This window comes from Tachypleus tridentatus, chromosome 7 (genome assembly GCF_004210375.1).
Source record: "Tachypleus tridentatus isolate NWPU-2018 chromosome 7, ASM421037v1, whole genome shotgun sequence".
Classification (NCBI taxonomy): Eukaryota; Metazoa; Arthropoda; class Merostomata; order Xiphosura; family Limulidae; genus Tachypleus; species Tachypleus tridentatus.
Genome location: NC_134831.1, coordinates 170887933 through 170914581, shown reverse-complemented (window position 1 = coordinate 170914581; position 26649 = coordinate 170887933). Strand labels below are relative to the sequence as shown.

At 34.7% G+C, this 26649-nt stretch overlaps 1 protein-coding gene across 3 annotated transcripts in view; it reads left to right on the top strand.

Annotated features, from left to right (window-relative positions):
- LOC143257213 (dystrophin-like) overlaps nt 1-26649 on the top strand; it is a 92965-nt gene that overhangs the window by 42960 nt on the left and 23356 nt on the right. For 2 of the 3 annotated variants that reach the window (XM_076515601.1, XM_076515604.1), the window contains exons 6-18: nt 534-723; nt 8888-9060; nt 9481-9749; nt 10649-10812; nt 12133-12267; nt 12862-13084; nt 14649-14709; nt 14928-15007; nt 15562-15636; nt 16028-16232; nt 18628-18716; nt 19334-19413; nt 20630-20707. In XM_076515601.1, coding sequence (XP_076371716.1) covers nt 534-723; nt 8888-9060; nt 9481-9749; nt 10649-10812; nt 12133-12267; nt 12862-13084; nt 14649-14709; nt 14928-15007; nt 15562-15636; nt 16028-16232; nt 18628-18716; nt 19334-19413; nt 20630-20707 — 1822 coding nt within the window. The remainder of the gene's footprint in view (nt 1-533; nt 724-8887; nt 9061-9480; nt 9750-10648; nt 10813-12132; nt 12268-12861; nt 13085-14648; nt 14710-14927; nt 15008-15561; nt 15637-16027; nt 16233-18627; nt 18717-19333; nt 19414-20629; nt 20708-26649) is intronic. The other variant, XM_076515603.1, reaches the window with a different exon arrangement.

Sequence of the window (26649 nt, the reverse complement as noted above, 5' to 3'; positions counted from 1 at the left end):
TTAGCAGTAACATTTGAGTATATTAAACAATGAAGTTCAAGTGTATTCAGTAACGTTTGAGTGTATTATACTATAAAGTACAAGTGTATTCAGCAGTAATATTTGAGTGTATTATACTATAAAGTTCAAGTGTATTCAGCAGTAACATTTGAGTGTATTAAAGAATAAAGTTTAAGTGTATTTAGCAGTAACTTTTGAGTGTATTATACTATAAAGTTTAGGTGTATTCAGCAGTAACATTTGAGTGTATTAAAGAATAAAGTTTAAATGTATTTAGCAGTGACGTTTGAGTGTATTAAAGAATAAAGTTTAAGTGTATTCAGCAGTAACATTTGAAATTTTTAAAGAATGAAGTTCAAGTGTATTTAGCAGTGACGTTTGAGTGTATTAAAGAATAAAGTTTAAATGTATTTAGCAGTAACATTTGAGTGTATTAAAGAATAAAGTCTAAGTTTATTTAGCAGTAACGTGTGGGTGTATTAAACAATAAAGTTTAAGTAGATTTAGTAGTAACGTTTGAGTGTAATTATCAGTATCCAGGCGAGAAGTAAAGCTCTGCAGAGAGCCCTTAACTCTCTACAACAACTGGACAAAGCTCTGGACAGATTTCTTGCATGGCTTTCAGAAGCTGAATCCACGTTCGAGATTCTGGAATCGGAATCCGAGAAGTATGGTCCGCGAGAAGAAATGCAACGTGTCAAAGGATGGCCAGAACACATTAGGGTGAGGGGTAATAAAAATAATTGATCTGTGTATGCAGAACTACAGAAATTAGTAACAGGTTTATACAGTTTCCAAACTGGATGAAGAATACCTTAATTAATGGTCATAATATTGACAACAGAAAAACAAAATTGTCAAAACTAGCTTCAGTACTTTACGTTCACTTTTATTAACAAAACGCTGCAATTAGTTTTGACTGATTTGTTTTCACAAGTTTTTATTGTTTTAGTCAACTTCAGGTTCATAATAATTTCTGTGGCAAATCAAACTAAGTTATAATTTTTTATTATAATGGTTTACCAGGAATCTCAGAGACACATAACGACTGCAAACTTACTGTTATACATATATATATTTTTTTAAAAAGGTTAGTTCAGATGATTATATCGAATGGCTTCAGGTTTATTTATACCCCCAGTCTCTTTTACGTTTCTCCGAACATGTGTTATCTATCCATTGCAGCTGTTAAAACAGTGTTCAGTGTTCTTATCCACAATAGCTTCAGTTAAGCATTGATGCGTAGGTTAGTCCTGTGGTGGAGCCTTGGGTTACGAAAGTAGTAATCCGGCTTCGAATGGGTGGGATACCACAAAATATTCTCCGCATTTCTAGAGTGATAGGTTACAGCTGATCTCTCTTGCCAGTAGTTCAAAGTTAGGAACAGTTTATATTTGCTACGAATATAATGTCTAGAATTGCTTTGAAAATCCTGGCTTTAGTAAATACAGAAGGGAAATAAGTGGCCTCGTGTATGGAAAGTTTGAACTGTTTCTGTTTCCTGTACTTAAAGTAAGTACTTAAACTGATGTCGAACTTTTAGAAAGAAAGAACACTTGTTCTCAAGATAACTTAGTGAAATAGGGAAATGTGAAGAGATTAAACTGGAATGACAGATGGCCAGTTTCATTCTCTAATGTCAGCTGCGGCTTGTTGTCGTCACGGCACGAAACTTGACCTCTTCTTGTCTTGAGCACCCATCCACAATTCGGAAGGCATGAAATAAATGAGGGTTAGCAGAAAAGCTGTTATCTTGGTCTTTCTCTTCAGAAGACTGTGAGTTTGTGTGGTACTTTAAACAGATGAAAATTATTTTAGTGATATCTTATTGAATAATCTGTTCTACATTTTAAAGCAGAGTATAAGGTTTAGTGGCTTAAATTGGCAGTTTGCTTCGCTAGTTTCGGAAGAGTTTTAAAAAATAACCAAAATTGTTTTTAACTACGTGCTGGAAGCGAGATGAATGATTTGTCTGTAAAATTGGAATTTTGACAGAAGCGAACTCTAACAAACGGGACGTTTTATAATTGGTTTTAATATTAGTTTCTGTAGAGGTAATAACGTTAGCCATAGGCTAACAAATTTTTTATTTACTCCCACCCATCTCTCTCCCGAAAAAAAAGGTAAAATTTTGTTTGCTGTAATTAAATGTCTACATCAAAATAAGATAAGAAGCGAACGGAATTATGGGTAAGAAATTAGTATTAACAGGTGATCAAGTAACTTCTTACGAATAGTGTCACACTTGTTCATCCTTCGATTAGTCCATGTGATTGAATATTACACTTGCCTATCATTCGATTAGTCCATCTAATTGGATGATATGATCCACTTTAGTTTCTGTAATCGTTTCCTGCTGATGGAAATGGAAAAGGTAATTCAAGTTATTAAAATTTGAAACATAATATACAACATTCTTGGTTATAATTCATCATTATATTAAATTGTTATGAATCCTCTAAAGTGATCTTACAACGTGTTTAAATTCTCTTAATATATCTTCCGTTTATCTGTAAACAGTTAATTTGATTTTAATGGGTATATACAATATAATAAGAGGATTATTAGTTTATTTATCTATAGAATAAAGTAGGTGATTATTAGCAGATATTTGTATCCACAGAATGAGAATGCTGTGAACCAAGAGTTTTACAGTTTCTGCGTAGCCTTTCTTTAATTGCGATGAATAATTAGGTTTAATTACACTTTAAGAAAAGGAACCTTATGGTGTGTTTATAATCATGGCAATATTTATCTAAGAGACGCTAACCTCACTGCAGAAGGCATGTGGCTTGGTGTTTGTTTTTATAATAGGCATTGATTGCTCTGTAAAAAACAGAAAGGAGCTGTACAGTGACGTAGATGTGGGCTAAAAACAACACCAGAGATCTGCACAAGACGTGGAGTCTGGAATTAAAGTGACAAGGAGGATGTATATTCATTCGGTTTCGGTTGGCGGATCGTTTTTAGAAAAATAATGCTTCCGATTACAGCTGGCATTCGTCATAAATAAAAGAAACTTGGAATTGAACAAGTCGTTTTTTACTTTACTAGTACACAGAAAGTTGAACCTGTGATGTTGATTTCACCTTACGATTGTGAGTTACTGAATGGAAGATAAACCAAAAAAATGTGGTAACCCTACCTTTTGTCAGCAGTGAATGTGCTCGCCTGGATGGGAATCATATAATTTCAGCAAACATCACTTGTAGGGATATAGCCAGATTATACATGAAACTTAAATATAGCATTATAAATTATTGGCCTGTAATTTGTTTGTTTTTGAATTTCGCGCAAAGCTACTCGAAGGCTGTCTGTGCTAACCGTCCCTAATTTTGCAGTGTAAGACTAGAGGGAAGGCAGCTAGTCATTACCACTCACCGCCAACTCATATGCAAGATAGAAATTTTTTATATGATAAGTATAGCGTTGGGTTTTACGGTTTAAAACCATGTTTTAGTTTGTGTGTGTGTGTGTGTGTGTGTGTGTGGATGTTTTAAATCGTTTTAGAATAACACTATATAAGTCATCTAAGGCGTTAACAGTTTTTGATCTTATGTTATACTTACGTGTCAATACTTTGTTGACGTCGTTTAACTCCATAGGATTTATTGATTTTGTTTTGTGCAACAACAAACTAGAGTAAGCTAGAATATTGTTGATATCGTTTGATATATCATCCACTCTATGTGTAGTAACGTTGTATTGTTTACTTTCATACTTTCTGATGTGTAGTCACGTTGTATTGTTTACTTTCATACTTTCTGATGTATAGTCACGTTGTATTGCTTACTTTAATCCCTTCTGGTGTGTAGTAACATTGTTTGATTTACTTTCATCCCTTCTGATGTGTAGTAACATTGTTGGGTTTAGTTTCATCCCTTCTGGTGTGTAGTAACATTGTTTGGTTCACTTTAATCGCTTCTGGTGTGTAGTAACATTGTTTAGTTTACTTTCATCCCTTCTGGTGTGTAGTAACTTTGTTTGGTTTATTTTAATCGCTTCTGCTATGTAGAGACATTGCTTGGTTTACTTTCGTTTAAGTTTTAGGACGAATATCAATCCGGCTGTGGTGTGTACCTGGTGTAATTTGTAACCTGGTTTTTTCGATACCAAGTACAGATAGCATGTTATGTAGCTTTGTGCTTAACTTCAAACAAACGAACATTAACCCTTAAATAATGTCCAGTTACAACTCAAGCATTTTTACATCATGAAAACAAAACCACGTTTATATTTAATTTATTTTTTATTATAATAAAAACTTAAACCTTATAGAATTAACTCAGTCTTCTCCAGATAATCTTCGTCTTACGAGCAACGCTTGGATATGACTGTTATTCTTCAATACGCTCTCTCGTCCCTTTACAATGATGTAGGTAATTGGTTGCATTATATCACACACACATACACACACCTACGTAGATATAAAAAAGGTACGTGATCTTTAAACCTAATACTGACGTCAAGAACGATAAGGTAAAACGTTATTCACTTCTCTGTATCCCGAGATAAAGCAGTTGGTCGGCAAGAACATTTCAAGTCTACTTTCATCATTGAAGTAGCTTTTTGCCCAGTTTTTGGTCTGTCGTCCCTTTTGTGATGTGTATCAAATATGTAAACCAGAGGGAGCTGTAGTCTTCACTATACGGGAGAAGTACTTGATATATTCATTAAAAGGTGCAAATGTCCCAACAGAGTCTGAAGATGACAGTTCCATCTTTGAATCCTAAGGTTCAATGTTCGTGTCCGTTTGCCAAAAAAAAACGAGCTCCCCATTCTGGAGCTGTTTATACGTCATCAAAAAGACAGTTAAATCCCACTGTTTGGTCGAACAAGAACAACTAAAGAGTGGATAGTGCTGTTGAATATCAGTTCAGAATTAGGGACATATGTCCTCATGTAACTTTTCATAAGTATTTGTTAATATTTTTCCATTGACCAGTTATATTTTTATGTAATTGTTGCATTATCATCCTGTGACACAAATTAATAAAACTCAATGTTTTGTAGTCGAATAATTTTTGTGAGTACAAAGTTGCATGAGGTTCGTGCGGATTCCAAATAATATACAGATTTGGAGCTCTGTGTCTTCATCAGGCATTGTATGTATGAACTCACTCGCACAACGTACTTCAGAGACGTCTCCAGAATCCCCGTGAAATGCAGAAAGGCGTCAAACCTAGAATTGCTTGACACAAGACAGCTTGATATTCAAGGTGTTCCAGCAACAAAAAACGATGTTATCTTTGCCCAAGAATCGCGAACAGGAAAGTTCGTCAAACCTGTACAGCATGTGGAAACCATGTGTGCGCTGATCACTGTACACCCAGTGTACGGTGTGTTTGTAAAATGACTAGTGAAAGATATGAGAAACACTTTATTTTTACTCAGAATAAGTTTTGCTTACATGTTGTCCAAAATTTGGCATTAGTTTAGTTCTGAAGCAAAATTTCATGTAGTTCGACCCCCTTGGGTCCATTCAGATTCCAAGCACATTTTCGTACAATTTTACGTTTTTTGTTACATATTCGAGAAATATGTTTCTTCGTTCAGTATTTTATTGTTAGATGCCAGTTAGAGAAGAAGTGGCCCTATATTATCGAAATATGTCAATTATGACAATTTTTCGTCTAAATATGAGAAAATGGATATAAGTAAGTTTCATATTTTGTGATAATAAGTCACATATTATATACTTATGTTACACAGCCTTTCTTACAGTTTATCTGCACAACGGTATGAGAACCCAGTATGTTAACTTTTCAACATCTAAATCACAGCTTCAACATCATGATTATTAAATTTATGCAGGAGTTGTATGGACCCATGGTGTACTGAAAGGTGGACATTTTAACGTGTACTGATGAAGGTTCATCAAAAATTTCCCCAAAACAAATAAATAAATTAAATCCATAGTTTAACTCATGGTCTTAGGCCACCATCTTGAAGCATCAAAACATGTAAATTCTTTTTTTACGGCTGGCCACTCTTCTTAATAAGTTATTTTTTGTGTAATTGTTTTAACATTAGACTCCTTTTAATTGTATATCTAAATATATTTGGAAATTTAGTTGTTGAATGATTAATCATGTTAGATGTTTCAATTGTTAAATTTACGTAAACAACCAATAACGATAAATTAGGATGAGTTCAAGATAATCTTTTTAACAATATAAATTAACATTTAGAATTTGTAATTGCTAATCAACAAATTACTGTTAAATTTATTTGTTAAAAACATCTTTGAATGTGCGAATCAACAAGTCACGTGAAAACCAGACATCATAGCGTTGCGGAAGAATAGAATGTATCAGAATTACATTTTGTCATTTATGACATTATGCAGAAGGTCGAAATGGTGTGTAGCAGCCCTTTCCGAAGCAATTTATTCATAAAGATGTTTTCAGCTTGGGGATTAATAATATATAAAACCGTTATATCCTTTATACCTAGTAGTATTTGAAAACCAATGGATATGGATCATCTTAGGGAACCATTTTCATCTCAAAAGAGACTTGCAACAAATCGAACCCCTTCCCTACAGTGGCCAGAAAATGCTATCTTGTAACAGATAAGAATCCATAAGTACAAAGGGTAGTGGAAAAAGCCGTTTACGTGTTTCAACCATCAGTACACAACATACCTAATAAGGATCTCTTGTCTGGAAAAGCAACACACGTTGCTTCTACGGCATATCCATTTAACTATTGCGTACTTCGAGTAGTTGTAGAATTAAACGGGTACATACGTGCTTTTTCATATCAAGACAAACCAGTCATGACGCTGAATGCTGCTCTTATGGATATCTGTGTAATCAGACCGTTCAGTAATCCATCTTCACGCACTTGATGCATTATTGAAAGCTAGCAGGGAGAAGTGGTGTGATTTTGACATAACAACCTTATGACAGAACGTTGCAATGGGAACTGTGTTGCAGGACTATAATCAAGATGCACTGACTTCATACAGAGCATGACCAGGCGTGACAACATGTACTCTTACAACACGGTGAGGCATCAAATTCATTTTAGTATAACGTACCAAACCTTCTATATACGTATTATACATGGATGAAAACTGGTATATGACTTGTTTGAGATTGTTTGAATGTTAATGCTAAACTGCAGTTCATATTTTAATATTAATTTATCAGTTTTCATTACATTTGTGTAGAGTACTTCAGTAGTCTCTTTTAGTTACCTCATTTTACTGCACTTGTCTGGTGGAATTAACTTTGATGTACGTCACTGTTCTGTTTGTATTTATAGTGTATTTCAACTGTCTGTTAGAGTTAAGTGTATAATTTATTTCACTGGTCTGTGTTACCATTACTTATTCAGTACATTTCACTTGTCTATTTGCGTTATAATGTATTTCAATTGTAATGTATATGTATATATATATAAGTTCCTATCCACAGTATGTGATAAACCACGAAAATTGAAGAGGTGATATTAATTTTGCCGAAACAAATGACTGATATATGTTTCTGTGTTGCTTGGATCCATATATAGACTGTTTAGTGAACATTTATATGCAAAAACGGCTCGTTTGGGTTGAGAAAATATTTTTTTTACATAGAAGTTGTTCGCTCTTCTATGTAAAATATTTTCTCAACCCAAACGAGCCGTTTTTGCATATAAATTTCTCAACAAGTGGGTTTCTCGACATCACTGTTTAGTGAACACTTGTCGTTATGGGTACTAAATGTTTCTATGCTGCTTAGATACATGTATTGACTTGTATTAACTAAAGAGACTGTTTGGTTAACACTGGTTGTAGTATGTTGTTATGGTTACTGATAAAGATTTACCTATTGGTTGATAGATATATTGACCTTTTTTTATGTTTTGACCGGCCTTAACTGTTAGCCGGCTGACTTTGGTATGTTTCATATCGATTATCCCGAAACAGTAAATAAAAAATAGTTTCTCACGGTTACTTTCACAAGCATCTGAACAAAACCTTTTCTGTGTACAAAAAGATCCAATGTAAATGTCAGGTCTGTAAAGGTAAGATATCAAAATGAAGCAATGTCTATAAAAAGAACTCATTTCCTTCATTTGTTCTTGTTTGATTTACATGACATCTTTACAGGATTTGACCTTTTATGTGACTGACCTCTCTGTCCTGTCTGTGTGTTCTCTTGTAGCAGAGTCACATTGGGCTATCTGCTGTGTTCACTGAGGAGAATAGAACCACTAATTTTAGCGTTGTAAATCCGAAGATTTACAGCTGTCCCACCAGGGAAGAAGGGGGGTGGCTTTATCCTCTCTTGATTCCTTTTACATCTGACCTGTTTTGATAAGAAGTCGCCAGTTTTAATTTTTGTAAATAATAAAACTTAGTACGATTACTTTACAGGTACAGAGAAGTTTGAACTTCATGAAACTGTACTTTACCCATCTATGTATTTTGTGCGTGGAGTCTAATACTTTTGATTCATTTATTAGTCAAGTTAGAAAAATTACAATAATTTTTTTCCCTTTTGAAAAATTATGGGTGTTTTTCTCACCAATTGGTAAGATTTTTAGTGTATTTGTTGCTTATTTCATTTTAATAAATCTGTTTTATAAAATAAATTAACTTTATTTTGATTTTGATTAAAACCAGCGGTAATCGATTTAAACATTTTGACCTTGATACGGGAAAAATTCAAGTCAACAAAGGACCAAAATAACATTTCTGTTACTATCTGCAAACCATTCTATCTTAATCTATAATAGATGTAAAACATTTTTATTAAAAATAAGAATCCAATTTTGAACTTTTGACTGTGGTATGCAGTTCTCATGACATTTACCAGAAAAAATATGATTGTCAAACCCAACTCTAAGTTAAATTTTAGAGACCTGCTCCTTGACCACTGTTGCTGTCTGACTAGGAGCTTCAAAGGGAAATCGATAGCCAGCGTGACCTTCACTTGACCCTGAACGAGCGAAGTGGTCAACTTCTTCAGAGCTTGGAAAGTCAAGATGATGCGCTTCTGTTGAGACGAAAACTGGAGGAAATGAACCAGCGTTGGAACGTCTTACGTCTGAAAACTGCCTCTCTCAGGTAACCAAGAGCAATGTAGGTCGTTGTTGCTATGTGTAATATTTCTCAAACTGCCTTTCTCAAATAACCAAGAACTACTTAGGACATTCGCAGTTAGCGCTAAAGACCTCACAGCTTGATTAAGGCTATACATTATTTTTTACTTATTGTTACTTTCATTAAATTAATTTCAATTATTGATATCGTAAAACAAGAAAAAAAAACCGACCCAATAAACGTCTTTTCTTAATCAGATGCAAAGTAAGTTTTTGTTTTGTTTTTAGTGGCTAAGGAATCGGTCATTAGAAACATTTGAACGTTCGGGTCACTTCCTTGAAGTACTGTAATTAGGTGTTATTGTTCTACGTGTAATGTAATTAAGAATATGCGTCTTTTATAATGTTCTAACACTGACCCATACATCTTGGTGGTGCGATCCAGGAATCGTCTCGAAAGCAGTGCAGAACAGTGGAATCAATTACTTCTTTCTCTACGAGAACTTACCGAATGGGTTATAAAGAAAGAAACTGAGCTAGCCGCCCAACCGGCTCTTGGTGGTGACGTCACCAGCATTCTCAAACAGCAAGATGAACATCGTGCGTTCCGTCGACAGCTAGACGACAAGCGTCCTGTAATTGAGAATAGCCTCCTAACGGGAAGACAGTATGTTGCTAAGGAGCCACCGTTATCAGACACCAGCGATTCAGAAGGTACCTTCTTCTAAAGAGACTTTCTAGTGGCACACAGCTAAAAACCGAGTTTCGATATCCGTGGTAATCAGAGCACAGGTAGTTCATTGTGTAGCTTTGTGCTTAATTTCTAACAAACAAAAAAACTGTCCAAAGAGTTGTCTGTAATTGTGTGTCTGATTATCTTCTGACCAACACGGAAGACTATCAGAGTATAATAGTATTAGGACTGCATATCTGTTTAATTCTTCTATTTATGTTTGTCGTGTTTCTAGATTCTTTTAAAATATCAAAATTGAAATAAAAAAAGACTAATCAATCCTATATGAATTTGTTGCCCAGAAGCAGAAAGGTGCACAATGGGCTATCTCTACTCTGCTCATTGCGGGTATCAAAACTATACTTGTAACATTATAAACTCCCAGTACTGAGCCACCATAGGGCTACTACAAGTGCAAAAAATAGTACCGTAATAAAATCGAGTTAATCACATTAATTAATATATTGTATTAATGAAGTTATTAAAGACGACAGGTTGATGTGTTACAGACCACTAACACAGTAAAAATACTATTATTTTTTAAGACTTTTAAATGTAGAAATGGAACCTGTTAACTATTTTCTAACTTCAGAAAATTTTCGTTGACTAGTAACTATAACTCAAACAATAAACAATTTCAAGTTATTATAACAATTCTGTGTTTTATTTATTTCTTGAACTTTTTCTTCCCAAGTTATCTCAACGGGGAGAAAAAAAAACCGGAGGGAATAATTATACTGGCTGGAGAAATTGCTTGAAAAAAAATTAAGTTGCATTTTATTCAGTTTTCTGGCTATTTATCATTTATTCAGCGATCGTGTTAGAGCGAAATTTCTACAAATGTTGATGTAGTTGGATATTGTATTTATTTATATTGCAGCTAAAGACTATGAGACCGAGAGTAGGGGTTACCGTAGTGCAGAAGAACAAGCAAGAGAAATTACCCGAAGCATCCGGAGAGAGTTGAAAAAGCTTTCGGATAAGTGGAACGCTCTTTTAGCTCACTCTGAACAGCGCCATAAGTGGATGGATGATGTATTAACAGTTAAGTTTCAAACGTACAGTTCTCAAAAGAAATTACTTCAAATTGTTTTAAGTTTCAAAGTGGACTGTCTAATACTTCTAAGGAGAATCTTACGTTAATTTATTGTTTTGTAAACCTAACACAAAATGGCGAATAAAGCTTGCTGGAAATGAGGTGAAAAAAAGAAAAAAAAAACGAAACTACGAATAAAATGTAATATATTTTTTGCTCAATCTTCGAGTTCTTTCTTATTTATTATGCATCAAATCGTGTTATGAAACCAAATAAATAGTGGGAGGAGTTAAATATCCGACTGCAAAAGAGACCTGTTAATTGGTTGTTTTAGATTTTACACATTTCCTGAGTTCAGTCAACATTAATTATGGACATGCACGAGCTTCAACCATTTGAAGTAGGAAACAGTGTCTCATAATCAAAACATATCTTGCATGACATTAAGTAGCTTGTATTCGACGAATTATTATTTTAATTGTTACCAAATTCCGATGATTCTTTTGAGAATTACAAATTTTCTTATAAGTCCGTTTAAGGTAACATTTTTGTTAGGTTTGGTTTGGTTTGTTTTGAATTTTGCGCAAAGCTACACGAGAGTTCGCCATTCCTAATTTAGCAGTGTAAGACTAGAGGGAAGGCAGCTAGTCATCACCACCCACCGCCAACTCTTGAGCTACTCTTTTACCAACGAATAGTGGGATTGACCGTCACATTATAACGCCCCCACGTCGTGTGGCAGGGATTCGAACCCGCGACCATCGGATTACGAGTCGAGTGCCTTAACCACCTGGCCATACCGGGCTTCTAGGTTACTTATTGCAAAAGTCAAAAGAGTGCACTGAAAATATTCGTATGAGTGCCTTTCTACGTGTTTATTTGTTTAATAAGGAAAAATATTCAATTCAACATGTAGAAGAGAAAATGAAACGAAAATGTAGCGATGTGACGATAAGTCATTACAATTTGGACTGAATAGTCAACGTACTGGTCTGTGGACTTAAGCTGTGGCTCGTTTTCCGTTGCACAAAATAAAATAAAAAAAAACGATTAACTTCCACTATTTTGTCTGACAAAAATCGCCCAAGAGTGGACATTTCACTAGGTGTTTTCTTTCTAGACTGTCACTCCAAAATTAGGAATGGCTAACGTAGATAGTCTTCTGGTACCTTTGTGAGAAATGCAACAAACACTGTTTTCACAATCCGACGCTAGACGATTAGCATGTTATCTGTAACCATCTCTGTTCGATTTCTGACTGACAAACAAATGGTTCTGTAACATACACAGAAGTATATTACATTTCTTTTCCCTCTGTTATCATTCAGAAAATGCAGATACTCCAACGTACCATGGAAGAAATGAACTCTCGCCTCCAAGCGGCCGAAGCAACCAGAGCCAGATGGCCACCAATTTCTGAATTTGTCTTGGACCAAATACAAGGACATTTAGACGAAATACGGGTGAGAGTGTTAGGAAAACTTGTAAATACAACCCACTTATACAAAATAAAAGTTGTCGGTTATAATTAGTCTTGGTAGGTATTTGTATCACTGTTGATTCCAGAAATTGGCACTCTGTAGTTCATACGACTTGACTTTTGAATTTAAAAAATCAAAAACAGTGTTAGTCCTTTACCCCTGTAAAACAGTTAAAACTTTAACTGTTATTGCTTGGACTATGTGCGTCTGTCCAATGCAGAGAATCGAACCTGGAATTTTAGCGTTGAACCACTATGGAATTAAAAAAAAGTAGTTGTCCCTTAGTGCTTCCATATTTTAAATATAATTAAAAACCCAGTTCTTTCCCACCTTTACATTTTTCAAATAATTTCACCCCAGCCCCCCTTAGTGATTCAGCAGTAAGAAAGCTAATGACGCTAAAAATCGGATTTCAGTATTAGTGGTGAGCACGAGGCTGATAATTTATCGTGGTGCTAAGTGGTTAACTTCAATCAACTCAAATCACTAAAAAGTTAGTATCTAGACTAGACCATTCGGTAAACAGTATCCACCTTATCGAATAACGGTGTTTATATTTGCGGTTTTCAAATGTAGGATTTCAAAGAAAGAGTCACTCCGTTACAGCGATATTTAGAAGATGTAAACGAAGCAGCTGGTCGTATAACAGGATGTAACGTTCTACTCTCTCACGCTAATCTTAATCGGCTTGAAGAACTAAACACCAGGTGGCGCCTCTTGCTCTTGGCTATTGAAGACAGGCGTAAACAATTGGAATCAGCTCTGACAGATCAGAGTACAACACAGCAGTTCCTGAATGGTAACTCGTAACATTTTAGTCACAGTAATTATATTTATTATTTATGAAGAAAAGATAACCAGAGAAACATGGTATACTTTGAAAACTATAAGTCAAGAGTCTAAGTCTAGATATTTAACCTGTCAGTAGCAAAGACTTAGGGCAGAAGTTCTAATGGAATTAACTATAGGATTTGACTCCATTCACCCTACAAGAGCTAGATGACAGTTATTTTTGTCATTTTTTATTTGCTTACATATTTAGCTGCTATAATAGTCACTTGTAAGTGTGGCTCCCTAGTTAATTAAAAAATACTTAAGAATGTTCAATATCATACTTTGTTTTAATCCAGTTTACTTATGTCTAGGATTAAGGCATGTTTTTATGCTTATTTTCAGTGTTAAATGTGAAGATGAATATTCTAAGACTAACAATTACACACAAAAAATAGCATCAAAATTGTAATCATAGGATGACCTATGAAGGTCAAAACGTTGTTCTCTCCTTATCAGTAAAAATGTTAATATCCATACCAGCCACTCTGAGATATAAAATTGTAATAAATTTCACTAATTACTTGCCATATCATTTTACCAAGTTTCGTGGTCAGTTAGAATGGCCAAAAGTACAAAAGTTTATGGCTAGTTATTCTAAAGAAAACCCTGAAGCTAGAACTAGTAGTAAACTTTCACAGTTCAGTATGGTAACTTTGGGAAATACTCCTTTCATATCAAACCCTTCACTTATTTGTAGATTTCTTGTTACTATTCCCATTTAAATGAAATAGAAGTACAATTACACCAAAGAAAACATAACCAGAACAATATGCAATATTAGTTATGAATAGGAGAGATGAACTTGATATTCTTCAGATAAATGTTGTAGAAAAGTCATAATACAATTCTCTATTTGCTGTGGAAATATATTTTCAATTACTAATTATTTATAGAACCCTTTATTTATTTTGTTGTTAAATACTAATTGTAAAGTTCATACATAGAAATTATAAGATACATTTAGATATCACTGGTAATAAGTACAGAAACAAATATTGTTTTGTAAATTCCTTTTTTCTTAGGTTTTCATATCCAAAACATGTTTATTTCATATGCTTTGACTTAAAATATAAAAGTTAAGTGCTCATCATTTGTTCAGATCTTTCTGTTGTTGTTGAAAGAAAAACATTTTCATAATTTATTTGTGATGTGTCACATATTCAGAAGAAAAAGAAATTCATATGTAACATTGGTACTAATGCTCTGTTAAATCATATGTAACATTGGTACTAATGCTCTGTTAAATCATATGTAACATTGGTACTAATGCTCTGTTAAATCATGTGTAACATTGGTACTAATGCTCTGTTAAATCATATGTAACATTGGTACTAATGCTCTGTTAAATCATGTGTAACATTGGTACTAATGCTCTGTTAAATCATATGTAACATTGGTACTAATGCTCTGTTAAATCATATGTAACATTGGTACTAATGCTCTGTTAAATCATATGTAACATTGGTACTAATGCTCTGTTAAATCATATGTAACATTGGTACTAATGCTCTGTTAAATTATTACTTCAGCTCCGGTGGAGGAGCCATGGGAACGAGCTGTGTCAGGAAATAAAGTGCCTTATTACATCAAGTAAGTAGCTTATTCTTACTAACAAAATATTCAATATTTCAAAAATCTTGATCCTGGTGTATGTTGTATCACCTAGATCAGTTAAAACTATACAAATTTGAATAATTTAAGAAGAATGGGTATTACTGTAGTCCAGTGAGATTGTTGTAAAATTAACGTGAACATTTAGGTATAACAATATTTAAAAAAGGAGTAAAAGAACAGCATTATGTTAGCAGCTTTTCTCTTTCATCTAGCCACCTAAGTGAGACAACACACTGGGACCATCCCAAAATGGTAGAGTTAATGGAGTCATTGGGTATGTTTTTTACATTCTGTTTGAGTGTGAAAATTTGGAGAAACAGTTCCACTTTCAACAAGTCATTCTTTATTGGAGTACTTTTATATAGATATGCTGTTTGATTTTTTTTGTAAGCTTATTTTCGATGATGTTTTCAAATTCAAGTTGTAGGAATTGTTTAATGAGGTTATTGTCATATAAATTTGAGGTTATTCTTGGACAAAGAAAGGTTCAACAAGAAGTGTTTGAATAATTTTGTGTGTAAAATAAATTCCTGCTTTCCAACTATTGTGTACCAGTTGGAAAACTTAACGTTTTGAAATCATTGTCTAAATAGTTTAATTGTTTGGATGATTTAAATGTGCTAACACAAATGATGTGTTTTATAATAAATAAAATATTTTAAAATATTTTTCTACATGCCAGTCACTTATCCAAAATACCCAGAGTTCTAATATTAATTTATTGTTTTAAGACTTAAAAAATATTACTTTTACAATAATATTTTCTACATGATTTCTTGAGTATTGTTTTCCTAGGCATGTTCACAAGTCTAATTATTTTTCATGTAGCTGAATACAACAATGTTAGGTACTCTGCCTATAGGACTGCTATGAAGCTACGTACTGTACAGAAACAGTTGTGTTGTAAGTACACATATTGAAATCAAAACTTCAGTGGAAGTTTATAATGGTTTTATTTAACTTTAACAAGTCAAGTCTTCAAGGATAATCTATTACAATTCTACCATAGTGAAAATATTAAAAGTTAAAATACGTTTTTACCATTCTGAGATTGTCTTAATTTAAACTGACAATTTTGGTTTTACTGAGGTTTCTAATCATTTCAATTATCAATTGCTGTTGTCATAATGAGATTGTTTTTAATGAAACTCACAACCAATTTCTATTATATGTAGCTTGTCTTTTGCAGTTAATTAAGTTTTGTTACAATATTCAAAATGAATTCTAGGGCTAATGAATTTACCCAAGTGTGTTTGTTGATATACAACTTTTTTGTGCTGTACTTACTTTTCAGTGGATCTTCTGAATTTGAACAACCTCATCAATGCATTTGATCAGCACGGCCTTCGAGCTCAGAATGACAAACTTATAAGTATCACTGAAATGATAACATGCCTTACAACAATGTACGAGGGCATGTCCAGTGAACCAGCCTCTTTAGTAAATAAACCTCTAAGTATAGATCTGTGCTTAAACTGGCTATTGAATTTGTTTGACACGTAAGCTGATTTTATTAGATACTTTCTTCACTATCTGTGTATATACACTCTTTTGTATTATTTAAATATAATCCACAACAGTTTGTGGTTCATCTAGGGTAGTTGTTTTAAAACTTTAATTGATTAATATTCTTAATTACATGGCACTATATCTTTCTACAGAGTATCCCATTTTACCAAGTTTAATTTCCAGAGAGCTCTGAAGTAACATTAGACTTTTTATTGCTACAGGGCAAACCATGCACATAGTCTGAATTTAAAAAATCAAACTAAATTCTGACAATCTAAAACAACATTCAACTCTGAAACTCTGACACTTTATGAATAAATATAAATTGCTATCTTATAATTTCATCACAAAACGAAAAAAAAACTGTTTTACCAACTTTTATACAGGGTGTTCAGAAAGTCACTGTGCAGTTTTGTAATCATATTTTATTCAGTCTATTTCAATCCAGCAACTGATCCAGGCCTGTACTGATGCCAACGGGGGTCACTTTCAACATTGTTTATAATTGTCATTCATATTTACCTCCTGTATTCTATATTGAAACATATCTATTAATAAATATATAAGTGCATAGTGGCTTTCCGAACACCCTGTATAATATAGAGGAGGAATCCAAGAAATAAGATTTTAAAAGAAGCCATGAAAAAGGGAATTTTTGGAAGAAAATATTTTGTGGTCTTCTTTTTACTCCAGTAACTTCCTTAATCATTTGATGTGATGAAGATTCAACTCTAAATTTTACTAACTAGGCTTAAGTTGCTCTTTTAACTTGGTTACTCTCATATACTTGTAGCTCAGCCACTAAGATACCAGGATGTGTTTTACATCATGCTCATCATCAAGCTTGACAAATTTCCTCTGGTGAATTTTATTGTTTTATCATGTAATCTTTGATGGATTTACTCTTCTTGCTTCAACAGATCATTGATGTTGTTGGTAGTTTTAAATCTGGGATGATAATTGACTCTACCAAGACCAGTTTTTACAACAGGTTGTAATTGTTCTTCAGACTGCAACCCATGATTACTTTATCTACCTATCTTGTCTATGGATCTCTGTTTTGCAAGTTTCAAGTGACACCCCTGAAGTATGTCAAATCTCTTTTCTATATGTTTAAGAGGTATAGAGCCTTCAATCAACTAGGAAGAAATCCATCAGTCGATAAACATGAACTTAACATCAAACTCCATGCAGTACGCTGGTCTGCTCAAAAATCACCGGAAAAGGAAAAGATTAATCAAAATAGTTACCTCGTCATAAGAATCTGCTAAATATATACTCAATGCTATTCCTCTCACCTCTTCTACTACAAAGATGAGAAGCAATACAGAAAACTTCTCCATCATATCACCACAGTGAAATACCTATCTCCTCCCATACATGCGTATCACTAACCAGACAATCCAAACCTGGAGACAAACCTCAATCATGGCTCAAGATGTTCAAACAAGTATCTTGGATTCCAAAGACACATCAATCATCACAAATTCTATCACCTCAAACATCCATACTATACAGTAAAGCTACTCAAACATAGCTTCCTTCAAATGTTCACTATTAACATTGTTCCTACAATAAATACTTTTTAACAACTCTGTTCTCTCAAGCTTTTCAGTGACCACCTTTCATCCAATTCACCAATCTTTATGCAGATTAACACTACTGGTGACTCTCCACTGTTCTATTACAAAGTTGTAGACAATCCCCATGCTGATTTATGTTTCTTCTTTCACCCTTCCACCAACGAAGATGAAGATTCACACCCTGATAGGTTTACCCTCAGCCAATCAACTTACTTCAGATGTATCTTCAACACAGAAATTCCTATTACCCTGATTAACCAGTATGCCAGACTCTTCCTTCTTCATTATTTTGCCTCAACACCATCCAGACCAGCCAGGCACTAGAGCAGGTTGTTTATTCAATGCCTGATCAATGAGAGTGGGTTTTCCTGGGATAATCCCATTTTCTCTCCAAAATTAAATTCCTAGGTATTGAATTTATGCATCCTCACTTCCCTGAAGGACCACAAGTCCAGTACTGGCCATTGGTTAGAACAGAAACCAATACATTTTCCCTAAACGGCCCCTCACTCCATTCAAGAGTGGGGTGAAGAGGAACATCATTTCTAGCACACTTTGTTGTCTCCCAAGGTTTTACCCTGGAAAATATCAAACTGAAATAACTGTCATGATTTTGTTGGTGTTCTAACCTGTTTATTTTTTACTGGCTTGTTCATATACATTTTACATAAGTTTCCTTTGGTGATGTGTTAAAAGTAAATCTTGATCTCTCTATGAAATTTGTTAAACAACTTTCTTAAGTTGTGTATAAATATATTACAAATTACATTTTTTTTTTTTTTGTGGTGTTTTCTCCTGTCAGCTCCACTAGAACTGGCTTCATCCGTATTCTGTCCTTCAAAGTAGGCATTGTCCTGCTGTGTCAAGGAGCTCTGGAAGACACATTTAGGTGTAAGTACAAACCTTGTGGTATTTATAAATATGCGTGTTCAATCCCAAGACATAAGTGATGTTTTGCAGACTGGTTTAAACCAAGACCTTCTTCACTGGTTAACATTATCATTCTCTACATTTGATTAGTTAAGATCTTTGCTGTGAATGAGAGTCAAACATCTAATACAACATCAAATCCAGAACACAGGACATCATTTGGCACAGGTGTTTTTTCAGTTACAGTATTTCCACAGGATCATGGGATAATCTGTAATATCCAGTAGGATCATGAGTTCATCTATAACATGCAGTTGGGTCTTTGTGTGGGTTTTTCTAATACTTTATTAAAGCATGATTGAACAAAGGTTTTGTTTAGAGGTTATTTACATCTCAATGAATAAAAAATACTGACTAACATGTGGTACAAGATCACTTTAACATAATGTTTGTGATTGAAAGAACTTTAAAAACGTCATTTTTTCCAGTGTTCAAAATCCTGACAGTAAGTACAGGTTTTTGTGTCTAACTTTGTGCTTTCTATAATGTTGAGTTCAGTTTTTGTAGAAAACATGGGATCCACAGATAATTTGTTGCTACTGTTTTTTAACCCACTTTCTTTTTCTGTTTTCAAACAGACTTGTTTCGACTAATAGCTGATGTAAATGGTTTGGCTGATGAACGGAAACTTGGTCTTCTGTTACACGACTGTGTGCAGGTAATGTTTTATAACAATTATATTGTAACACCTTAAACTTTGTAACAAATTTACTAATTTTTAGTTTGCTTTTTTCAGATATGCATACAATGCTACACAAAAGCTATTTGCACTAACTGTTTCTAATTTTGAAGTGCTAGATTAAAGGCAAGCCACCTTGTCAAGAGTACCTACCACCAATTCCTGGGCTTTTCTTCTCTGACAGAATAGTGGAATTTGAAAATTACCCTTGTAAATTCATCCACATCCTCAAAATGCATAGATCCATAGTCTGTTAAGCAAACAATTTGGTCATGTTTGGTCCAGTTCTAGTGGTTCAAAAATCAAAACAAAACCTCAAAACTGTAGAAAACAATCGTTTAAATGTTAACTGTTTTAAGAAATTATTTCAGGGTTTATTGTCTTAGATTTGTTTTATCACCAACATAAAATATTTAAATGACAAAACATTCTGTTTGTTAAGTAAGTAGCTCTTGTTGTGTTTCATGGTTTTAGTGCATAATATAAATTTTATCAGTTTAATGTAATATGTTATCACATTTTAAAAAATCTCATGGCAAAATAGAATAAGTTTTGGTTTTTTATTCAAAAACTGGAATTTTTTTTCTATTCTCAAACAATAAAAGATTATTTATATTTCCAAAGAGAAAGTAATTCAGTTTTTTAAAACTAACTACTTTATTTATATCTGGTTTGTGTTGTTCCTACATTGTACATGAAAACTTCTACTGAGTTAGTTGTAAAGAACACAAATATTGTTTATATTAAGTTAGGAATTTTTAACTTTTTTATTTAAAAATGTAATTTAAAAATATCTAAAAATATAAATGCAAATTTTTTGTATATTCACCATGATTCTTTACATGTTTAATAATGATATAATTATTTGAACAAAATTGTTGAAATGGAAGATAAGAAAAAAGTAAAACTTGCAAAGTTATAAATATTATTAATTTGTTTATTTGAAATTGGTAATTTTTAAGGAATTCAGTCAGTAACATTTAACTTAATAATTTCTGTTTTATAATCACGAGATAAAAAACACAAATTTGCAGACATGCTGAAAATTTTTGTAGTTCAAAAATTTAAGACTAAAGAAACGTGATTATAAAAAAAGCAAATTACAATAAAAAATTGATGTTTTGTATTAAATCTATGTATATTTTTTTTTTTAAATTCAAAGTATGTATTCAAAAATACATAGTAAATTTTACAGATTCCCAGGTTATTGGGAGAAGTCGCAGCCTTTGGTGGTAGCAACATTGAGCCCAGTGTACGAAGCTGTTTTGAAAAGGTTAGTTTACATAGCCCTGCCATGGCACTAATGTCTTCTAATATTAAATATCTGATTTAGATGTTCATCATCTAGCTTTGTGTTTAACAAACAGTATCTGTGTGCATTTCTACTGTAATAACTATTGTATACAAAGTGGCAGTCTTTAAGTTATTATTCTAACTGAAAGGAAAGAAAAAATCTTTATAGAAAACAGTAAATTCAACTCATATTATCCCTCTGTGTGGATTCCTATATGTGGTGAGGGGATCTCCACGGGAAGATTCTGTTCTTTCAGTTTACCTACCCTGGGATCTAAAGATCCACCCACGTGTTTGCTGTGCATGGTGACTCATGAAGGGGAGGAGAGGATTCTGGTGGTTGAGGGTCCAACTCTAACACACCACTTTGGCCTTGAATTCCTGTATACAGGCAGCCTTGGGGTGGTTCCCCTTGGGTCAACTGGCTGGTCCACTTGGGCTAGGGTCAACCAAGTACCAATGTTGGATCTTCCCAACAGCTGTTGTGGACACTGTATTTGATGCTGGTGTTTGGATATAGTGATCATAAAACCCTGGTGTTGTTGCAGTGTTTTTTTTTTGGCATTGTAGTGTGTCCCCTCCTAGGGATTTTTGGTGGGTGGGGTCAGTGGGCACCAAAAATTCTTTTTTATTATGGATCCTCTAAATAAAAACAAATAAAAGAGTGAAAAAACAGTCCACAGGTAAATGACCACATCTTGAAGATTCTGAGCAGCAACCTTCAACATCTGTAACACCTATTATAACTCATTTTCTTATCATACATTCTCTTTTAGACAAACCTTTAGGGCAAATATCTCCCTTTTTCTTTCAGAAGGGATTAGAAGGACTTGCTGGCTCTGTTAAGTCAGTAAAGAAGCTTTAGTCTGGTGACATATTGGTGGAAGCATCCAAATATCAACACAGTGAACTCCTCTTACATTTAAAGGCAATTAGGGATATACCCAATGAGGTTACACCTCATGCTACTTTGAATTCATCATGAAGAGTTATTGTTGGGAGGGATTTGAAGAACATCCCCGAGTCAGAGATTATCCACTCAAGGAGTTTCTGCAGTGAGGCGTATTTCTACTCACAAAGATGGAATTACGATGCCAATATTCTCGTTCTGTCATTTACATCACCATGTCCACCTGCCACTATCAAGGCAGGTTATTTTAATTGGATGGTATGGCCATACCTTCCAAGCCCTCTCAGATGTTTCCAGTGTCAGAACTTTGTTCACTCAAAGACATCATGTTGTGGTTCCTTGATCTGTGCTCGTTGTTGTTGCAAGGACCACGATGCCTATGAGTGTGAAACAGACTCTCCTTGCATCAATTCCAATGGCTCTCACCCTTTCATTCTTGTGCTAAATGGTTGGAAGGAAAAGAGGAGTAGCATTTGAAGACGATTCAAAACATTACTTACCCTGAGGCTTGAAAGTTGCTGTTCACCGCTTCATTTTGGATGTATGCTGCTGCACTTTGTTTCACTACTACAGTGGGAGTGCAGGGAAATCTCTGTGTGCCTCTAAAAGAATCGTTCTCAAATCAAATGAAAAGTATTTTGACCTCCATGGTTAAGAAAGTTGATGAATCAATGTCAACACCTGTCTCTGTTTCTAACATACATTCCAACAAACCCCAAGATCCACTTCCAGAGGTTCAGGGTACCTCTTCTTCTCCCACCCCAAGATGCACAACGATCATTTGTTCATGTCCTCAGTAGCTGGAATCCTTTTCCAACAACAAAGACTGCCCAATAAACTCAGAGCAGGATCCATGGAGGTCAACATACTTCCCTCGAATAAAAACAGTAAAGAAAAAAGAGACGTGGTGAAAAACAGAAGGGCTCTTAACCCAATTTGTCTACCCATAAATAAAAATGGCCACATTGATACAATGGAATTGTCGATGTTTACTTTCTAATCTGGATGACATCAAAGCACTGATTGCTTTCTACCATCCTGTATGTCTTTCCTAACAGGAAATATTTCTGAAACCTGTCAATACAGTCATCTTTTCTTTAGACAGAAATAACAGGTTGTGTGATGGACAAGTGCATGGAGGGGTGGTACCGTTGGTTGATCAGCATGTGCCAACCCTTTCTTTGCCACTCGACACACCCTTTGAGGCTGTAGCCATCCATGTTTCCTTGGGTCGTACCATCACTGTTTGTTCTCTTTACCTGTTGACTGGAGAAACCCATGATTAATCAGCCCTTGATACTCTCATTTAACAGTTGCTGTCTCCCTTTTTAATCCTGCATGACTATAATGAACATCATCACCTCTGGGGAAGTACTGATATTGGTAGAAGGGGTCACTCCATAGAGGGTATGTTCTCTGATCACAACCTTTCTCTTTTCAGTACTGGTTCTTATACTTATTTTCATGCACCTAGACAGTCCTTTACTACTATTGATCTCTTAATTTGCTCCCCTTCACTATTCTCTCACTTTTCATGGAAGTTTGACCCATGAGGCAGTGATCATTTTCTATAATTTTGAGAGAGACTGACACTGGTTTATGCTACCTGACCAGCGTGCTCCGATGGAAGCTGGATCAAGCAAACTGGCCCTCTTTCACTACTCTTGCAGAAAGTGATCTTGCTATTGTCTGTAAGCCATCAATAGATGGCTGTGTGGCAGCAGTAACTGACTGTATTATACATGCTCAATGTATTCCTAAAAGCTTGACAAGTTTTCCATGATATTTTCATCTGTAGTGGAATCCTGACTGCCACGTGGCACAGAAGGCTCATAAACGGGCCTGAGATACTTTTCATAGATATCCCATACTCTCTAACCGCATCACTTTCTAGCAGGCCCATGCACATGCTTGGTGGGTAAGATGTCATAGACTCTTGGATTAAATTCACAACCAGTATATATCTTTTGTCACCAGTTCCAAAATTATATGGGACAACATTCAAAAGTTCAGTGGGCAGTATAATTCTGTCCCTCTATCGATCTTACTCTCTGATGGCCAGGAAGTAGCTGATACTCAGAGCATCACCGATACTCTAGTTGAAAGCTTTTGCCAGGTAACTAGCATTTCTGCTTCATCTTCCACCTTCTTAGTCATCAAGACTCAGGCAGAGAAATAACCTCTTTCCTTTTAAGCTGATTGTCTCTATGACTATAATCATCCCTTTACACTTGTGGAACTCAAACTGGCTCTTCATCAGTCTGGCAGTACATCGGTCAGACCTGATGATGTACACTAAGAAATGCTGTGCCATATGTCTTCTGCTTCTCTTGCTATTCTTCTGATTGTTTTTAACAAGATCTGGCAGGAAAATGTTTTTCCTGATGCCTGGCACCAAGCTATTGTCCTACCTTTCTCTAACCCTGGAAATGATCCCAAGATTCCTTCAAATTACCATCCAGTGGCTTTGAAAAGCTGTTTCTGTAAGATCTTAGAGAGGATAGTTAATGCTTGTCTTGGTTCCTCAAATCAAGCAACCTCCTCTCACCCATCCAGTGTGGGTTTCTATGTCATCGAACATGTGGTATATTGAGCAGCAGCAACAGACTGCCCTCAGTTGTTTACTGAAGTTGACCACAGCAAATGATTTTTAACTTCTCTCTCTCTAAAACCAATTTGTATGCACTTTTGTCACCAACGGGGTACTCACCCTGATCCTGAACTCTGTATTGGTGAAGTTGTGCTGTCTGTGGTCCCTTAGACAAAGTTCTTGGGGCTTATCTTTGACCATAAACTGACCTTTATACCACACATTAAGCAGCTATGGGTCAAATGTACAAGAGCACTGAACATCTTCCTTGTCCTCTCTTTCACCACTTGGAGAGCAGCTCAATATTCTTTGCTGAAAATAATTGTGCTCTTACTTGGTGGAAACCAGACTATAGATCACTGGTCTGTGGCTTTGTCAGGACCTCAGCCTTGAAGATGTTGGAACCAGTTCATCATCAGGGACTTCAGCTCTTCCACACTTCCCGAGTTCAGAGCTTATACACAGAGTCTCATGAACCTCCTCTGTACCTCTTCCATTTGCAACTCTCTTTACTATATGCTTCGAAACTTTGTTCCTTACCAAAGCATCCTACTGGGGTTGTGTTTTCCTTCCTCAGTGAGGTAGGCTTTTTCAGAACAGAAAATCTGCCATTGCTCCTTTTGTCTTTCATATCCAAGCACAAGTGGATGAATTGGGTCTGTCCTTGAATGACATTGCTGTATCCACTGGTCAGCCCATCCCACCATGGCTTATTACAATCCCCAAATGTGACCTATCTTTAAGTCATCTGAGAGAAACAGATACTCCCAATTGGAAATACTGTCTGTTATTTACTGAACATCTATTGAACCATTCTTCCAATCCTATTTATACAGATGGTTTGAAATCAGGTGACTGTATGGGCTTTGCCATAGTTTGGTGGGGTTTGATGACTGCATGCAGAATCCCCTCTACAGCTTCTTTGTTCACTGGCCAATTTCTCTTTAACATCTACTTCTATCCAGTTTTTCTGGATATCTGGCCACGTTGGTATTCACGGGAATGGGCTCATCTATACCGCAGCTAAATGTGTCTGCTCTGGCACTATCACTGCTGTGCCTGTTCCATACATGGACTATTGTCCTGCATTCAAGGCTTGGCTCCATGCCAATTGGCAGTCGACTTGGAATGAGCAACATAAAAACAAGCTTTTCCAAATAGAACCCTCTTTGGCCGTCTTGCTTCCATAAGGGCTGAAAAAAAGAAGTTCTAACTAGACTACACATTGGTCACAGTTTTTTAACTCATCGTTTTCTCTTATCAGAGACTGATGCACCAGTGTGTTGTGTGTGTGACACTCAAGTCACAATAAGCCACATTTTACTGTCTTGCCATCATTATGACACTCAACAACGGCACCATTTTAAACATATTCTGTCCTAAGGTTTTTTTGTAATGTTAGACAGTGTTATTAACAATGGTGACACTGTCCATCTCAGAAATGTTTTTAGTTTTTTAAAGGCCATTAATCTTTTTAATGCTGTTTAAGTTTTTTAATTTATACATTAGACATTTTTAATGTGATTTTCTTTTAAGAATCAAAGTCTATCTTGTTGAATTTGAAATTAGAAAATGGCCATAACATCAAATAACTCGAAAACCAGGACTGGAAAGGCCAATTTCAGGTGACTAACACTGCTGTTTTAACTACCTATTAGTCATCCTGGCAAGTTATAATAATTAAAATTTTGCTTCAAGTCTTTTAAAACTTGTATTATTTTACTTTCTGAAAATGGTTATAACATCAAATAACTCAAACCAAGACTGGAAAGGTCAACTTCAGGTGACTAACACTGATATTTGAACTGACCCATAAGTCATCTTGGTAAGTTAGGATAATTACAATTATGCTACAGAAAGACCTTTACAACTTGTATTACTGTAGTTTTTATCTTACTACTGTAGACTAGATATAAAAAGTAAATTTAATGTTATTTATGTTTTTAATTCAAAAATTAAACTTTTGTTTTACCTTAATTTCCTTTTATGAATTTTAATAATTTTACTTGAATTTGAACTTTTTACCGATGTTTGGCACAGATAGTCTAGTTGCTTTGCACCTTAAAACACCAAACCAACCAACCAAACAATTGAAGTTAATGTTAATTTACTTTGATAGGCTCTTGGTTGGTTCTGTGAGGGGACACTAACAGATAATATTGTCATTGTAAGTGATAGAAACAAAATTCAATAAATCTTATTTAACAGAGACTGGTACTGAAATTATGAGATGAAAATTATCCATAAATATTTCATTTTGTTTAAAGTTAATTTTAAAAATAAGAATTGAGACTGATGTTATAACAATTGATATTTACTTATAAATGTATTTTAATTTTTATTTTGTGTATTTAAAGCATTTTTATCACAACAAACATATGTTAAAGAACTTTGATACAGAGATCTCTGCTGGATCCAGTAA